Source organism: Apaloderma vittatum, unplaced genomic scaffold, assembly GCF_000703405.1.
Source record: "Apaloderma vittatum isolate BGI_N311 unplaced genomic scaffold, ASM70340v1 scaffold837, whole genome shotgun sequence".
Lineage (NCBI taxonomy): Eukaryota > Metazoa > Chordata > Aves > Trogoniformes > Trogonidae > Apaloderma > Apaloderma vittatum.
This window is the reverse complement of record NW_009724343.1, coordinates 28194-45108: the sequence shown is the minus strand read 5'-3', so window position 1 is coordinate 45108 and position 16915 is coordinate 28194. Positions and strand designations below refer to the sequence as shown.

The 16915-nt window shown below is 41.1% G+C and overlaps 1 protein-coding gene across 1 annotated transcript in view; it reads left to right on the top strand.

Moving 5' to 3' along the window:
- PRDM15 (PR domain containing 15) overlaps window positions 1-11372 on the top strand; it is a gene marked incomplete at its 5' end in the record, with an annotated part of 17731 nt that extends 6359 nt beyond the window's left edge. The window contains 10 exons of the mRNA XM_009872438.1: window positions 1567-1701; window positions 3591-3754; window positions 4216-4295; window positions 4898-5017; window positions 5749-5880; window positions 6384-6467; window positions 7615-7790; window positions 8954-9034; window positions 9985-10197; window positions 10689-11372. Coding sequence (XP_009870740.1) covers window positions 1567-1701; window positions 3591-3754; window positions 4216-4295; window positions 4898-5017; window positions 5749-5880; window positions 6384-6467; window positions 7615-7790; window positions 8954-9034; window positions 9985-10197; window positions 10689-11168 — 1665 coding nt within the window. The remainder of the gene's footprint in view (window positions 1-1566; window positions 1702-3590; window positions 3755-4215; window positions 4296-4897; window positions 5018-5748; window positions 5881-6383; window positions 6468-7614; window positions 7791-8953; window positions 9035-9984; window positions 10198-10688) is intronic.
- Between the last annotated feature and the right edge of the window lie 5543 nt (window positions 11373-16915).

Sequence of the window (16915 nt, the reverse complement as noted above, 5' to 3'; positions counted from 1 at the left end):
CTTCCAGCTTCCACCCATTACCCCTCATCCTATCACTACAGGCCCTTGTAAAAAGTCCCTCCCCAGCTTCTTGTAGGCCCCCTGCAGGTACTGGAGGGTCACTATAAAGTCTCTCCAAAGCCCTCTCTTTTCCGGGCTGAACAAGCCTAACTCTCTCAGCCTGTCCTAGCAGGAGAGGTGCTCCAGCCCTCTGACCATCTTGGTAGCCCTCCTCTGGCCTTGCTCCAACAGCTCCATGTCTTTTTTGTGTTGGAGGCTCCAGAGCTGGATGTAGTATTCCAGGTGGGGTCTCACAAGGACAGAGTAGAGGGGCAGAATCATCTCCCTCGCCCTGCTGGTCACATATCTCTTGATGCAGCCCAGGACATGCTTGGCTTTCTGGGCTGCAAGCGCACACTGTTGGCTCATGTTGATCTTATTGTCCACCAACATGCCCAAATCCTTCTCCCCAGGACTGGTCTCAATGCACTCATTGCCCAGCCTGTGTCTGTGCTTGGGATTTCCTTGACCCAGGTGCAGGACCTTACACTTGGCCTTGTTAAACTTCATGAGGTTGGCCTGAACCCACCTCTCAAGCCTGTCAAGGTCCTTCTGGATGGCATCCCTTCCCTCCAGTGTGTCAACCACTCCACAGAGTTTGGTGTTGTCAGCGAACTCGCTGAGGGTGCACTTGATGCCAGTGTTCATGTTGCCAACAAAATGACCCTGTGCAGTGAGGTTTCTACAGCAGCCTAGCATGAGTTTGCTCCCATTTACCCATAGCTCTGCTACTACATCTGGACTGCTACACGGAGTATGTCAGTTATCGTATCTTTTTTCAGCTGCCACTGCAGAACACTGTTCTGAGCACTATGGAAAAACCATCTCTCTGACCTTTGGTGAATCATCAAGATTGCTCAGTTTAAAGCAGGGCGAATAACTTTTAACGGGAAGGCTGTGGACAGATGTATTGTTCTGTTTGTAGTTTAGTTGGGCTGAGGGTTTACTGTCACCCCCTCTCTTTGTGGGGAAAAAAACAAACAAGAAAACTAATTATTCCTGCCCTTTCCATGCCAGTGATTGTGATTCTCTTGTACGTGCCAACATACCTACCTGTGTATCGAGTTCTGTACCTGGTTTTATCAAAATGTTCCAAATCACACAAAAAAGTGTATTAATAGTGCTTAATCAGACTGAAATTATTTTAATGCAACTAACGCTGGTTAACGTTGAATTGTAAGGAATTGAATGGAAAAGGAATTGTGTCACTCAGTGGTGCTCATGAAGATGCTTTTACGGATATAGTACCATGCAGTAGTACTGAGACTCTGTTTACATTGAATTTCCTTTTATACAAAAATAATTGAGCATTATTTGTTTGGATAAACAGTTGTTCCTTGTTTAGCTGTGGAGAGAGGAACTTCATTTACCTGAATTTAATGAAGCAGGAGGATGTTGTAAATAAATAATGTTACAGGAATTGTTAAGGCAAGGCAGTCTGCATGGCAACAAAAGGTGACTAGGTGTTACCTTTTGAAATCAAAGTTTAATCTATTAAACCAAAATATTCTTTCCCACCCTACACAGGATATAGCACTAATGGATGATCACCAGAGAGAAGAGTTCATTGGTAAAATTGGAATCTCATCAGAGGAAAATGATGACAACTCTGATGAAAGTGCAGATTCTGAGCCTCACAAATATAGCTGCAAAAGGTGCCAGGTAGCTTTAAATACTTTCAAATTAACTTGTTTTGGGATGGGGGAGGGAGTGAAGATGTCTATAAGTCATTCAGAATTTTAAATAACAATCAGGTTCACAAAGAGAAGACTGTTCTGCAGATCTCTCTTTCTCAGTGATTGTTACTCTAATCTATGAAGTAATGCTATTCCATAAGACCTTAGGTGATGTTCTATAAGGTGAATGCTAAACACTTGAAAAGAGAAATACACACATACATACACTTACGTGTGCTTTCTTAGCAAGCAAGCAAAACTAAAGGAAGAAACAATAAAGGACCATTCAGATCTTACACTACCTTTTAATTATGAGCAAATTAAAATTGTTATGTACCGTCCACAAGTTGATTAATTTTGATGAGACCAGATGGTCCTCTGGTGGATATCCAGTTTGAAAGATCAAGGCTGCTGCCTGCAGTGTGTCTGCTTATTCCTGACATACTCTATTACAACAGAATGGCATTAGAAATACTGCTGGACATACTTTACTCAGTTGTCAGCTGAGAGAGGAGGATTTTTTAAACCTCTTACTGCATGGCTTTTGTCATTTTGTAAAGAGGTAATGGGGAAGAACAGTGTCTTCAAGGCCCATCTGTATTCTGTGCCCTTACTGGGCAAGCACACTGTACTGGGTCGGGTGAGGTGCAAAAGGAATCAGTTAGAACAGCAAAACTGGCCAAACTGATGTAGGGACAGGGGAATTTTACTAGTTAAGTCACTGGCTTAGCCCCTGGAAATCAGAGCTTATTTCCCAGTCTACCCTTAATGTGGTGAAAGTGCTTAGCTTATCTTCATTTTAAAGACATGAAGATAATTATACTGCAGTTTTCTGTTCTTATCTGTGCATTGGTTTTAAGTGCAAACTGATTTTAAGCTTATGTCAGTAAGCATAAGAAGATGTGGTATCACAGTAGTTAATCATGTGTTTACTTTCAGCGTGGTAATTCTAATGTTTGACATTTAATGGGTACATAAATTATATAAAATTGTATGCTTCCAAATGAGGGCAATTGTGCCATTCAAATGAGAAAACCGTTTTTGGAAGCTGGGTTTTTTAGTGCTTCTATGGGTGCTTGTGAGGTAAACAGTGGTGTAAGCACAGCTGTGGAAAATGAGTGTTGCCTGTGATGAGATGGCTGAAAATACCTGTTCACACATTCCTGAGGGAGAACACATAGAACGAGTGTTAGTGAAATTTCTCTTCTGAGGTGTTAGGAATGTCTTTCTTTTTTTCTCATCCCAAAGCGCACCTTCAGCGTGCTGTGTGGTGCTGTCAGAAATACCCTGACTAGGTCCAGAACTGGAGCAAAAGGTCAATTGTGGCACTTTGCCCTGGTGTGCTGGAGCTTATACACGTATGTGGGGTTACTTAGCCCAGGGAGCTGAATAGTGGAGCACCTGTTTATGGCAGCTGTAACTCTTCCAGGACCTGAGCTAGAATCTCTGCCCTTTGATGCCCAGAAATACCGACTCTTCTGGAGCGAATGCCAAAGTTTACTGCGCAAGACTAGAGCTTGCCATGGCCCTAGAGCCCAGAAGACATTTTCTGCTTACTTTGACAGCTACTGGGGGTTAGATGTGCCTCTCTTCAAGGCTGTTCCTCAGTGCACAAATAATTGGAGGTCCTCTGCTTGTGCAGTGTAAGAAGCAGAGATACCATCTCAAGCTGGGTTTCCAAAGGAGTTGACTGATGGCCTGTAGCAGTGTGCTTGTAACGGCCAAATGGGTTGAGGCCTAAATCTAGTCCTTCTCAGATATTTCATCTAGCAATACACAGAATCTACTCTCTAGATCCTGATAAATGTATTCCTAGATCGTTGCTGTTACCAAAGACTTTTTTCCCCTTTCATTCACTGTTGCTTCATTCCACAGTTGACTTTTGGCAGAGGGAAGGAGTACCTGAAGCACATCATGGACGTGCACAAGGAGAAGGGCTATGGCTGTAGCATTTGTAATAGGCGTTTTGCCTTGAAGGCAACTTACCACGCACACATGGTCATTCATCGGGAGAACCTACCTGATCCCAATGTGCAGAAGTAAGATGACTTGTTGGGCTGATAAGAAGAGCTATTTTTTTTGAAGTTACAGTGCCTCTGCCACCTGATACTTTTAGAGAATTGGGCCATACTAAGATACCTGAAGCTGTGTAATGACTGTTAAAATGTTTATTAAAAGCTTGAAATATATATATCGCTAATGATTCACTTCCCACAGATGATTAGTCAACAGCCTCCTAGTTTGGGCTTGGTGAAGTATAAAGATACGGTTTTGGTAATTATTTTCTAAAAACTATGATTTGAGCAACGCCAGATTGCTCCAGGTTTGCAGTGAACTTAAGGACTTCTTAAGGTGAATTTAAAAAATGCATTTGTTTTAAGGAACTTTTTACAGTAATTAGTGTTACAAAATGAAATACAGTTGCTGACAGAGCTGCTTGAAAACCACCTCTGTCTCAAGAAAAGAATGACTACTTTTGTTTTGGTCTGTTTGGTTTCAGATACATCCATCCATGTGAAATCTGTGGAAGGATTTTTAACAGTATAGGAAATCTAGAAAGACATAAGCTTATACATACAGGTAAAAATGTTGTGGTTTTTTATTATTGTCAGTAATAAAAAGAAATTTCTGTTGCCAATGCCTGCCTTATTTTTTTCAGGAGGGAATAAGTTACACGGTTTTACTCTAAGTTACAATATATTTATGCATTTAGGGTAGACTAGTTTTGTAAAGCAGATAAGTAGTATTAATGAAGATACTTGGTCTAGGCACACAATCCACGTTCCTAGTTAATATGATGCAGGATTCACCTGCTAAAAATCCTAATTCTGTGTGCTGTTCCTCCCAAAATTCTTAACCGTGCCACCTTCTCACCATTACCCAGGCTGAAAACTGCTATTGCAAAATCATTTTTAATAGCTCATTATTATTTCATGCTGTTAAGTGTTTTCCTACCCCAGTCTTTATACTTTTTGTTTTTTCCAGATCTCATACAAAAAACCCAGCTTTTCTGTCTCTCTCCAAAGTCTTCTAATTTAGTTTGGGCCACAGTATATGTGAAAGATGTGGTTGACAGCACAGGTGGACTGTTCCTCTCTAATTCACCAGTTTAATCAGTTTTTAGGAGATGCACATTTTTCATTAACTTTTTTTTTATGTTGTCTTTTAAATTTATTTTTAAGGTGTAAAAAGTCATGCTTGTGAGCAATGTGGCAAATCATTTGCTAGAAAAGACATGTTAAAAGAACATATGCGAGTCCATGATAATATCCGAGAATACTTGTGTGCAGAATGTGGCAAAGGTATGTCTAATGCCTTGTTTTCCGTTAATTGTGGTACTGAATAGCAGGTGAATATCTGAATTAAAACTATTTCTATTCTTAGATTATTGGGAACTTCCTCAGGGTACTGTAAATCTTACATTTTTGAAAGGCAGAAACTGTGTTGATTGGGAGCCTTATGGATACATAAAGTACCCCTAATTTTACACAATCTAGTTTCATTGCCTGTAAGACAAAACTTATTTTAATAAAATTCACTTTTGTGAGATTGAGGAGTGCTTGCCTGACTGAGTTTCAGTTTTACAGCACGAAAGTGAATACAGCTTAATTTTTTTTCATTCTAGGCTGTTTTCAGGCTTAAGAAATAGAGTAATTACTCTCTGTCTAAGAGCCTTAAGAGTTAAAGTTGCTTTGACTTTTTGAGTCGTTTGTGTTATAACTTGAACAAATCTGAACTCATATTTTAGTGGAAGGCAGTAAGTCTGACATCTCTAATGATGTTTCGTTTTTGCCTTGTCCCTGATGTTTTGCTTATTCCTCATTGGTTACTCAGATGCTTTCCTGAGCTTTTGCTTGGAATTAAAATACTAATGGTAATGCACAGTACTGCCTAAACAATTGAAAATATGCAATTGTGGACATGCAGCAGATAGAATCTTAAGAGATCTTGGCTATCACCCAGAGTTCTCCTCTGAAGGTGGGATCTTCAATTAGTACAGACTAATTGTCGTGCTGTACTTTTTGTCTCACAGGAATGAAAACAAAACATGCACTTCGTCACCACATGAAACTTCACAAAGGAATTAAAGAATATGAATGCAAGGAATGTCACCGAAAATTTGCACAGAAAGTCAACATGCTGAAGCATTACAAAAGGCACACAGGTGAGATCTCTAAACTTGTAAAAAAATTGCACTGAATCCATTAAACGCCTCCTGAGACAGCTCTTACCTAGAATAGTCAGAGAGTATGAGGAACATTAATTAAAAAACAGTCATATTCTGCTTTTTGAAAACAGATTTTGTTCTATCGTTAGCCAAGGCCACATGCTGTGCAGTTAAGATACATAGTTTGGTTGGTTTCATGTTTTGCTGCTTTTAGTGATCTGGGTCCGGTCTAGGCTAGGTCTACAGTGTTGGTTTTGTTTTAAGTTAATATTCAGGTTTTCATTTCCCAAAATAAAATTTTACCTTCCACATCAATTCCTCTTGGATTAATTTTCTGCCAAACATAGGGCATGGCTTAGATAAAAATAGCTGATGAAGCAGGAGTTTTTTCTACTAGTTTGACTGTGATTTATTTTTTTATTTTACTAAAACAAGGCTCAGAATTGTCCCAGATAACTTACTGTATTTTCACTGTGATGCTAAATGTTCTCTTAATGCAGGAATCAAAGATTTCATGTGTGAGCTCTGTGGCAAGACGTTTAGTGAGAGAAACACAATGGAGACTCATAAGTTGATTCATACAGGTAAATTCTCGGAAAAACAGTATCCAAAACAACAGATTAATTTTGTTCTTAGTCTTAGTTTAGACTCTTGTCATGGTTCAAGCCAACTGGGACAAAAAAACACGCAGTCTCCAGCTAACTTCTCCCCCCACCCCCATTTCCACAGTGATGTGGAGGGAGAAAATTTAACTAAAAAGGCTCAAGGGTTTGAGATTAAGGATAGGGAGGGTAATAATCTACCATTATGGGTAAAGAACCAGAGAGACTTGGGAAGAAAAACATAGATTTAATTCACCACCACCCTTTACGAAGTAGGATAGTGAGAGGAATACATTAATAAATATGGCTCGACCTTAAATACCCTTCACCCCATCCCTCCCATCTTCCTGGCTACCTCCTCCTGCCCATCAGTGCAAGGGGGACAGTTGTCCATGGCAGCTCCTCACTGTCTCTCCTTCATGCTGCGTGGTGTCCACCTCACAGGAGGCAATCCTCTTCATCCTCGTGAGTCCCTCAGGGTCACAGATCACTCTGGGCATGTCCCCCACTGATGCTCGATCTCTCTCCCCTCTGGCATGGGGCTCTGCACGTACCAAGAAATCCTGGACATTATTGCCGCCGTCGATTCCCTCAGCTGGCAGGCAGTCACCTTCCTGCCATCTGAGCCACCACAGGCTTCAGGGAAAGGTCCTATTCTGTCAGCCTCCTCCCTCTCCTTCTCCTCTGGGACTCTTCTGCCCCTCTTTCCTCTCACCTCCCCCTCCTCCAACACAAAAACTCTCCAGCATTAAAGACAGGACAGATCAAGACAAGGCAAAACCAAAAGAGAGAAAGAGAACACTGGGGTCACCTCTTAAACACTTTGATGGCAGAGGCACTGATGGCCTGGCCCTGGCCAGAGGCAGGGGCCAAACCCACCCCGGGGGGGGGGGGGAGCAGGTCCAACTCCTACCTGGGGGTGGGGAAGACTCTCCAGGTTTTGCAGGAGTCTACTCCCGCTTTTACAAAAAACCCCACCAGATTCAAACCCATGACAACTTGCCGGTCGTGGAACTAGTGTTATACATCAAGTTACCAACATAAAATTGTTCCACTTGTCGAGATGCTGACAATACAACACTCATGCTCAGAGCTGTCGCTAACAGCGTTTCCTTACGTCTGCCACCAGTAGGAAAACAGTGGACATGTTCAGTCTGTGATAAGAAATATGTCACTGATTACATGCTCCAGAAGCACATCCAGCTCACTCATGATAAGGTGGAAGCCCAGAGCTGTCAGCTGTGTGGGACAAAGGTTTCTACCAGAGCGTCCATGAGTCGGCATATGAGGCGTAAACATCCAGAGGTGAGTGAGTTTGGCAGTAGATTGTGGGGTGGTTGATTTTTTTTTTTCGGTTTTTTTTTATGGCCTTCAGTGACTTGAAAGGAATAACTACTTCTAAATTTTTTTTCTCTTTTTTTTGTTCTTTTGGGGCCAATCTTAGGTAGTGTCTTTTCAGCAAAGCCCTGAATCAGCCCTTTTGTTATCTTATGTTTCAGTAGTAAACACATCTGATTGTCAGTCCTTGAAAATTAATTTCTTCTGATTATTTTAAATCCCTTTTCTTTTTCTTCCTCAGCTTAAATGTATATTTTTCTGTGTTTTGTCTTCATCCATTATGGAGTATAATTGATTCTTTTTCTCGATTGTGTTCTCTGTATTCAAACGTGATCTGAAAGAAGGGCTAAATAGAGAGGTGATGACAGCATCTGCTGATGATACAAAATGATTCTTAGTATTAAAGATGAATGCTGACTGCAGAATATCTGGATTAGAGGGATGTTTTGTCTGACCCTAGTAGGTTTTTTTCTGTGTTCTAAATTTCTGAATAGCTATTGTGTTTCTCCTCAGCATTTCTTGTTTAGGTTGACTAAAGCTTGTCCATTCCTTTTAGGCTTTGGTTTTTTTACTTCTAATTTATAATGAATACTGCTTTGCCTTGAACTATCCCTAATTTTTAGCATCATGACTGGGAAGGAAATCAACAAAAAGCTTTGTTAATTGATTTTTGGATTAAAAATGCAGTCACGTATCTGCATTCTGGAGGTAATTTTGTTCTTTGATAAGCTGAGGTGTATAGATTCAGTGGAAAATAATGGAGTCAGACACAGTTGATAGGTTCATAAGTAGAAATGCTAAAATAGTAATTTTTATTTCAAACACATTGTTCTCTGTAGAATTGACCGCTTCCCCATGGGTTTTATTCTGTCCAAAATATAAAAATAAACGTACTGTTCTATTGTTGTCTTTAAACTTTGCTGCTTTTTCAGCAAGAAAGAAAAGATTATGTGCCATAAGTGTATTTTTAAAAAGTCAAGGTTAAATCCTGTGTGTTAAATGATGCATGTGAAATGTTGGATTACGTACTTTTTTTTGCTTTGTGACAGGATTTATTAAGGCAGTACTATATTGCTGGACTGTGGTATGCACTGCTGCAGTTCACTGGCTGATAACTCTTTTGTCCACAGATTCGTTTGGTGAGGATTGATGATTTAGAGCAGCTGCCAGAGACCACTACCATTGATGCCTCCTCAATTGGGATTGTGCAGGTAAATTTCCCATTGTAGAATTCTGGTGGCAACTAGGTGCCAGGCCTACGGGAGAGTGGTTAATGCTTATAAGCAGATGGAAGCTGTTGGTCTGTGTTGTTTTATAACAACATGGGATAAAGTCTTGGAGGAAAGAGGGGCCCAAGAAAGCTGTTTAGTGTCAAAGGATCACCTCCTCCAAGCTCAGGAGTGTTGCATCCCAACAAAGAAGTCAGGCAAAAACAACAGGAGGCCTGCGTTGACACTTGTAGAGCAAGGACAGGTAACCTGGCAGGAATCCAGAAAAATTGTCTGAGCAGTCAGGGATCAGGTAAGGAAAACCGAAGCCCAGATAGAATTAAAAGCTTCTGTAGGTATGTCAGTGATAAAAGGAACACTGGAGAGGCGGGCCCATGCCAATCTCATGAAGTTCAGCAAGGCCAAGTGCAAGGTTCTGCACATGGGTCAGGGCAATCCCAAGCACAGATACAGGCTGGCTGGTGAGTGGATTGGGAGCAGCTCTGCGGAAGAGGACTTGAGGATGTTGGTGAGTGAAAAACTGGATATGAGCCAATAACATGCACACACAACCCAGAAAGCCAATTGCATCCTGGGTTGCATCAAGAGAAGCTTGGCCAGCAGGTCAAGGGAGGGGGTTCAAGGCCAAATTGGATGAGGCTTTGAGCAACCTGGTCTAGTGGAAGGTGTCCCTGCCCGTGGCAGGGTGTTGGAACTAGATGATCTTTAAGATCCCTTCCAGCCCAACTCATTCTGTGATTCTGTGATTCTACGGGTGTGGGTGAAACAGAGTAATTACAGGGTGAGATCTCATTCCTTGAAATGAGGTTTTTGTTAAAGTTTATTTCTTCGCTTGAAAATTGACAATAAACCAACTTCAGATGATAGTCTCTTACTTGGAACTTCACTAAGCAAAATGACTTGATATTGTGTTTGGAAATGTGTCGCTTCAGCCGGAATTAGCATTGGAACAGGGGGAATTACCAGAAGGGAAACAGCACGTGAAATCTCTTAAACGTGGCCAGAAACGAAAACAGAAGTCAGGTGAGGAGGAGGAAGTTCAAGTGCCTGAAGACCCTGCCTTCAATGAATACACAGAGAAGGAAGGCACATTCACAGGGAATGTCGGAGATGAGACTAATTCAGCTGTACAGAGCATCCAGCAGGTGAGCAAAAGTCACAGGCTGATGTGTAGTGGACATTCCTCAGAGGGATAATCCTTCTTTTTTCCTAAAAGAGTAATCAGACCATTTAGTGCTAATTTGATAAATCCTGGTAACACAAAGATGAATAGAGACTTCTAAAAAAAAGAAGTTGGACAGGTAAGCTTCTTGTGTCTTTTTTCATTTCCTTTGGTATCACCATCTTGTTTGCCAGATACCACTAACTGGCCGAAGCTGTAACCAAAAGTGTGAAAGTTAATTCGGCGTCTCGTTTTGAATGTTGCATATGCCCTCCTCCCGTCGCCTTCTTATTTCTATACATGGAAGCTGGTAATATTCCAAGATTTCTCTGTTCCCCTCTGTGTGTGTGACTTCTCTTGCTGGCAGTGGCAACCAGTGAACCCATCAGCACTCAGGTGATCTTTCTTGATGCTTCAGATTTGGTAGTCAGCTGCGAGATACAAGATTGAGTTTACCTTTCTGTTTTTCCTCAGGTGGTGGTGACTCTCGGGGAGCCAAACGTCACAACCCCTTCCCGTTCTGTCGGGCTGACAAATATCACCGTTACGCCTATTACAACAGCGGCTGGAACCCAATTCACGAACCTCCAGCCAGTGGCTGTGGGCCATCTGACTGCGCCTGAACGCCAGTTACAGCTGGACAACTCCATTCTCACCGTGACGTTTGACACCGTCAGCGGTTCCGCCATGCTGCACAACCGTCAGAATGACATTCAGATCCAGCCGCAGCCAGAGGCAGCCAATCCTCAATCGGTGGCCCATTTCATAAACCTGACCACCTTGGTGAACTCCATTCCTCCTCTAGGGAGCCAGATAACAGAACAGCATCCTCTGACGTGGAGGTCAGTGCCTCAGACTGATGTCTTGCAGCCCCAGGCACAGCCAACGCAACAGCAGTCTGGACAGCAACAGGTTCAAACAGAGCAACAACAGCAACAAATGTATAGCTACTAATTTATACTTCAAAAAGTTTTGAAATGGACAATACTTAGACGCAAAAACACACAGACATTTGGGAAATTTCTAACGGGATTGTTTGCTGGATACCAAACAGAGGTGGGAAAATGTTTATACAATGAAACGTAAGCTAAAATTGGCATAGCACCCTGCAACACTCTACTTTTGAGATTTTCACACTGTCTCTAGACCTTGCGCTGTCTTAAAGAAAAAGAGAAAAAACCTCATCATAAATTTAGCACCTCCTTGCACTGTGTATTTCGTTGCAGTAAGATTGAGATTTGACAGGAGCATCATAAGACATCTTAACCAAAGCAGAGAAATCCTAAATATTAAGGCACCAGTGATTTACAAAACCCTTTCAGCCATACCATGTCACTTCTTTCCAGTCTGGAAATGACATATGAAGACCTTGTTCACACTGAGGTGGAATGCACTTGTGGTCGGCTTGTAAAGACTGAAATGTAAAGACACAAATGGGCAAAACAATAATTGTCTTGTTTTTTATCTTCTTTAGGTCTTGTATCTAACAGCATTGGTAAAGTAGGTGGAGGTTGGGGCTTTGGGGTGGGGATGAACATGATGTGGAAGAAAATATACCAATTTCATGAAGTATTTCCATTTTAGTCATGGGAAAAACCCTGTATCCATAACACAATGTTAGTGCTGCTTAAAACAGATAGCTGGTCTAATGCTTAAAGTAACTTTTATGGTCTTCTAGTCAAGTTTGAATCAAAACAGTTATGAACTGAAAAAAATGTGATACAGTTTTATGTAATTTTTCAAAATTGCTCTTTCAATCATGCATTTAGCTAATAGGTCTGAAGAGCAATCAGTCCCCTCTGGTCAAGTTCAGGATGTGAATTTTTTTCAATTAGTCTTTCATTGTGTAATAAACATTTGAGAAAACATTGTTTTCATATATATGTACACACACACACACACATAGATATATATATAGCACCTTTGTACTTTACTGTGTGTTCCCGGCAAGTATTTCTGTAAAAAAGCACTGTTATTGGTATGATATATTATTTTTTTCATCCCCATTTTGCTCTTCCTCCCAGAAACAACGTACAGATTCTATTCCATTTCCAAAACTATTTCAAAAATTCATAGCCACACACAGGACTGTGTGAAATGCAAGAAAAAAGAATGTCTGGTGCATGTTCTGCCACATGGAGGCAGTATGCCCTACTGTGTAATGAGCAAGGGTTGCACGACTGTTGGGGCTATAAATAGTGGGTTGGGTCAAATGTATCCTTGCTGTTACTACACTTCCGTTTGCCATACACTGATGTGCAGTCTGGGCTTTTGCATGTCAAGAAGATAGCATCTTTCCCACAGAGAAAAAGCAGCCGATATCAAAAAAGGAATAAACTAAAAAAAAAAAAAAAGAAGTTGCTGCCTGGAATCCTGAAAGGCAAATACTTCCTTCCAGCTGTGGCTGAAGAACAAGATTTTTGGGGCAGCAGACTGAGCCACAGAACTGTGCTAACGGTTTTTCACTGAGGATAAAGCAGCTGCTGTGATTGACAGTGAAGATATATTGATGGTTGTAAAATTCCTGTCTGTGCCTATCGTATTTATGAAAATGTTTTATGTATTAGCAAAAATCTGAGTAGCAGTGACTTCAGCTTTGAAAGTCTATATTAACATGGACTACTTGACACCACTAAAAGATGCCTTATAATTTCTACAGCAAATTCTTCCAAAGTATAAATGCCAATAGTAAAGTTAACCTCCGGTGTTTGGTTGGTGCCATAGCAGTGTCCAGAGGTTCACCACAGTAGGCTCTGTTTAAAGCTTAGTTGCAACAGGATGAGTATAGGAAAGGGGTTTCTGGTGTCAGGGTTTCTGGTGTCAAGGTTTTGTGTGTCAGGGGAGCAGATCTCAGTTTTGTAAATGTCAGCAAGCCTAAAAAATATCTGCATGGGAGGCATCTATATTTGATGGGACAAGGATGCATATCAGAAAGAGGTGTGGAAAAGAGAATTTTTCATTCCCTAGCCCTTTCTGTCTTCCTCAGATATTTTTGGTGCAATACCATGAGATCCTGTAATTCTGTTAGCCTCACAATATCCTGAGAAGTGCAGTTTTATGCCTCTCTATCACCTTGATTATTTCACCATTGGCTTGAGCCAGTTAAATTTCTCCTCACCTCTCCTGTCCAGAAATGCTTCCCCTTCACATCAAACCCACTGGCCAGGAGGAAACTTAAGAAATAATACATTGTTTATGTACATGAAACTTATTTTCCCCCTTTGTTTGGTGCCTAATTGGTGAAAGCACATTATCTTTTGACACGGTACTTTTGGAGGAGAAAAAAAAAAAAAGGAAGGAAGTCAAATGCAGAGGTCCTAGGCCAAGTTGTTACAGTAAATTAAAGATTACTAACAGGAAAAAAAATACATATGCACACATACATGGAGGGTTACAGTGATGCATATAGAGTTTCTACAAGATCAGGGTTTTGTTTAGACACATATAAATGGTGATTAAGCTTTTAAGTGTGGAAGAAGCATTTTTTGGCCTTAGCTGCAGACTGACAACATCTGCTCCATGTTAATACTGCTGACAGTAGTGTTCATGATGCGTTGAATCAACCCCAGTCATTTTAACATTTAATTGCCTGTTTGCTAAGAATTGCATATTGAAGTAATCAGTCCTTAGAGAGAGCTTTCTGACTTCTTCACAAAACCTCTTTATCCTAATGTGATCCTCTGATATTCTGCACTGTTACACTGCTGAGCATCCCTCCCATGCTAACTGGCCTGCATAATTTCATCCAGCTCCAGCCTTTTTTGGGGGAAAGGGAGCCTAGGTGAGAACATCTAGTGTCCTCTCTAATTGCATCTTTAAAACCTCCAGTGACAGGGATTCTACCATGTCCCTGGGAAGATCATTGCAGTGCATGATTGTTCGTACTGTAAAAATTATCTTAAAAAATACTCTTCCTCAGGAGGGGGGAAAAAAACCCCAAAAAAACAAAAAACCACTGAAAGGGCTTTGACTAGGCCAGGCAATAGAAAGTTCTCTATCAGCTCATCTTCCCAGGGCACTCCTTTTAGAAATTATCTTGACTTTCCCTGCAACCATTGCTGTGGTACCTCATCATCTCTCAGCGTGATTTTATTATTCCTACTGTTATGAACATCCTTATGAGAACATAACTGTTATCTTGGCTGTGCTGCAACATGAAACATTTCAAAACAAATTACTCTGGTTCTGTTTCAAGCAAATTATTTTTTTAGAGAAGTTGGAAACAGATGCCTTCTCAGGCAGAATTTACCTTGGAGAAGTACTGACCGCCAGCTGCCCTCCCAACTATAAGCATTTTTCAGATGAATACCAAAGTTACACTGATGCTGTTTCAAAACGACGCAAGAAAAAAAGACTGCATAAGGGATGTGCAATCTGAATTTCCTTTGCCTTCTCAGCTATAGGATGTGAAGATTCTTGTGTTCAGCCATGTGTTGGAGGTTTTGTGGTAACAACTGTTCAGTAACAAACTGGAGTTGCCTTGAGCCAAAGGACTGCTGTTGTGTAGTGTTCCGTGTATTGTCATTGTTTATTGCTGAGACTGTTATTTAAGTGAATGCTGTCTGTGGCACATGGGCTCTGAAGTAAAGGAGCATCAAGGTACAGAACCCTTTCTCTACCAGTGTTATTCTTTTCTGGGCGTTAATTAATGCATCAAACTTTTTTTTTTTTGTCTTCAGATCACATAGACTTGCTTCTAAAGCAATAAGGTTAATCACAGAACTTTGTACATGCCACAGTATATGGACATACGAAGTAAAATACTCCAGAGCTTGTTAATGGGTAGTAATAGAAAGCAGAGGAGATTGAATCTTTCTTGGCTCTGATCTGCGGTGAGTTCTCTCAGGAAAACCTACTGTATCAAGTGCTATTACACTCTATAAAATTAAAATTCTCTTTTTAGAAGTGCCAGTATGAAAAGTGAGTATTTTTGCAGAAATCTACCAGTCTGTCTTCTGTCAGTCTAACCATCTACATTCCTGTGCTTTTTTATTGTTCCAGAAATTCTTTGAAGTTAATAGCCAGGTAACAGCTGAATTTATTTCTAGAACCGAATTTTCTGTCAGGTTGGGAGAGTGGTTTACAAGTGTTCTGCACACATAGAGATACCTCAGTTTCTCTTCTTGAAAGCTAGGAATGGAAAGAATACTGTACATCCAAATGGCAATTATATAAAAGCTATAGGTTCTACATGAAATTTTGTTAGTATTGCTTTGTGAATTCTTGTTTTGATAATGAGATTTCCTTGGTGCTATTTAAAGTAATTATTATTATTATTATTATTATTATGTCACATCTCATTAATTTTGGCTTTACATATATTATTGATACAGGCATACCTGTTGGAAAAATCTTTAACCCTGCGTATTTTTGGCATATATTTTCCCAGTGGTTGTGTGTTGGTGTCATCCAGTGTAAAGGGAAAAGGAAACATACTGGAGGAGGATACTGCTGATCCACACCACGATGCTCAGCAAAGCTCTGCTTGTAGTTTTGGAGACAGGTGGCTTCTCTGTGAGTTACCAAGGTTTGTTTTCACATAAGGGCCTTTGCCCTACAGCAAACCCAAAGCGTCATGCTGGCAACAGGAGAAAGAAAAAAGTGTTCCCACCATGTTTGTCATCAACTTGTCTTAAGAGTGATTTTCTTCAGCACTGAGATGCTACTATGATATTTGCAGTAGTATATGGCAAGAAGCCATTAAATTTTCTTGACTTAAAACATTGGAACACTGTCAAAAGCCACAAGCGCTTCACCGCACAGTGGTGGAAAGTTAAGTTTCTTGCCCTAAAATGGTTCGAGAAAACAGCTCCGGATTTGTGTTCCCTCCTGGGTGCTGAAGTGCTGTCCCGCACCTGTACCCCGCCAGCTCAGTTTAGACATGCCCAGCCTGGCAGCACAGCTAACACTGGCTGGCACGCTGGGTCGCTGTTCTGAAGGGTCCAGGCTCGCTGTTGCTGAACTTAAGACTCCCAGCAGCTGAGCTGACACAGGCATTAACATTTGTAGTGCCCTGCTGTTCTCTTTCTGCCTTATCTGGGAGCTGTTTTGACAAGTTACAGTGGTGGGTTTAACTCCTGACACTTTTGAAAAGTTACTAGATGCAATGGCTGCAGAGCAGCTTATGTCAGAAACAATTCAAAATACTAAGCTTAGGGATTTATTTCATCTAAAGCAAAGTTTTTAAGTTTGTCTTTTTGCGGTCAGTAGAGTGCCTTCCTGTATTTTTCTGTTTGCTTACAGATTTGGATTCTAGAAAGTTTTTAGGGTGTCACAGAAGCGTAGCAAAATTGAAAAGGCTACAAGAAAAAGTGTAGCAACGGCAGACTGATGAGTTAAAATTAGGAGAAACTAACTATCCTAATTTTCTACAACTTTCTGCTCTTTTCCTACCCCCGTGAGCCTGAGGTTCTAGCTCAAGGAAGGAGACAGCACATGCTCTGGCTCGCCGGCCGGAGCGACTCGTGCAGGGATTGATGCGCTGGGTGCTGTTCAGTGAGAGCAGACACCAGCCACATTCTGCCAGCCTTCCCCTCAAGCCACGTGCTGGTTGCAGTATCTCTTCCCGACACAACTGGCTGTTTTCCCAGAGCTCACAGGAGCACGAATGTCTGAGAGACAAGTCTACAAGAGACATGAGAGGCACTGAAACACACCGGAAGTATCGCTAATAACCGTGTGGGAGAACACATGCCGTGCTG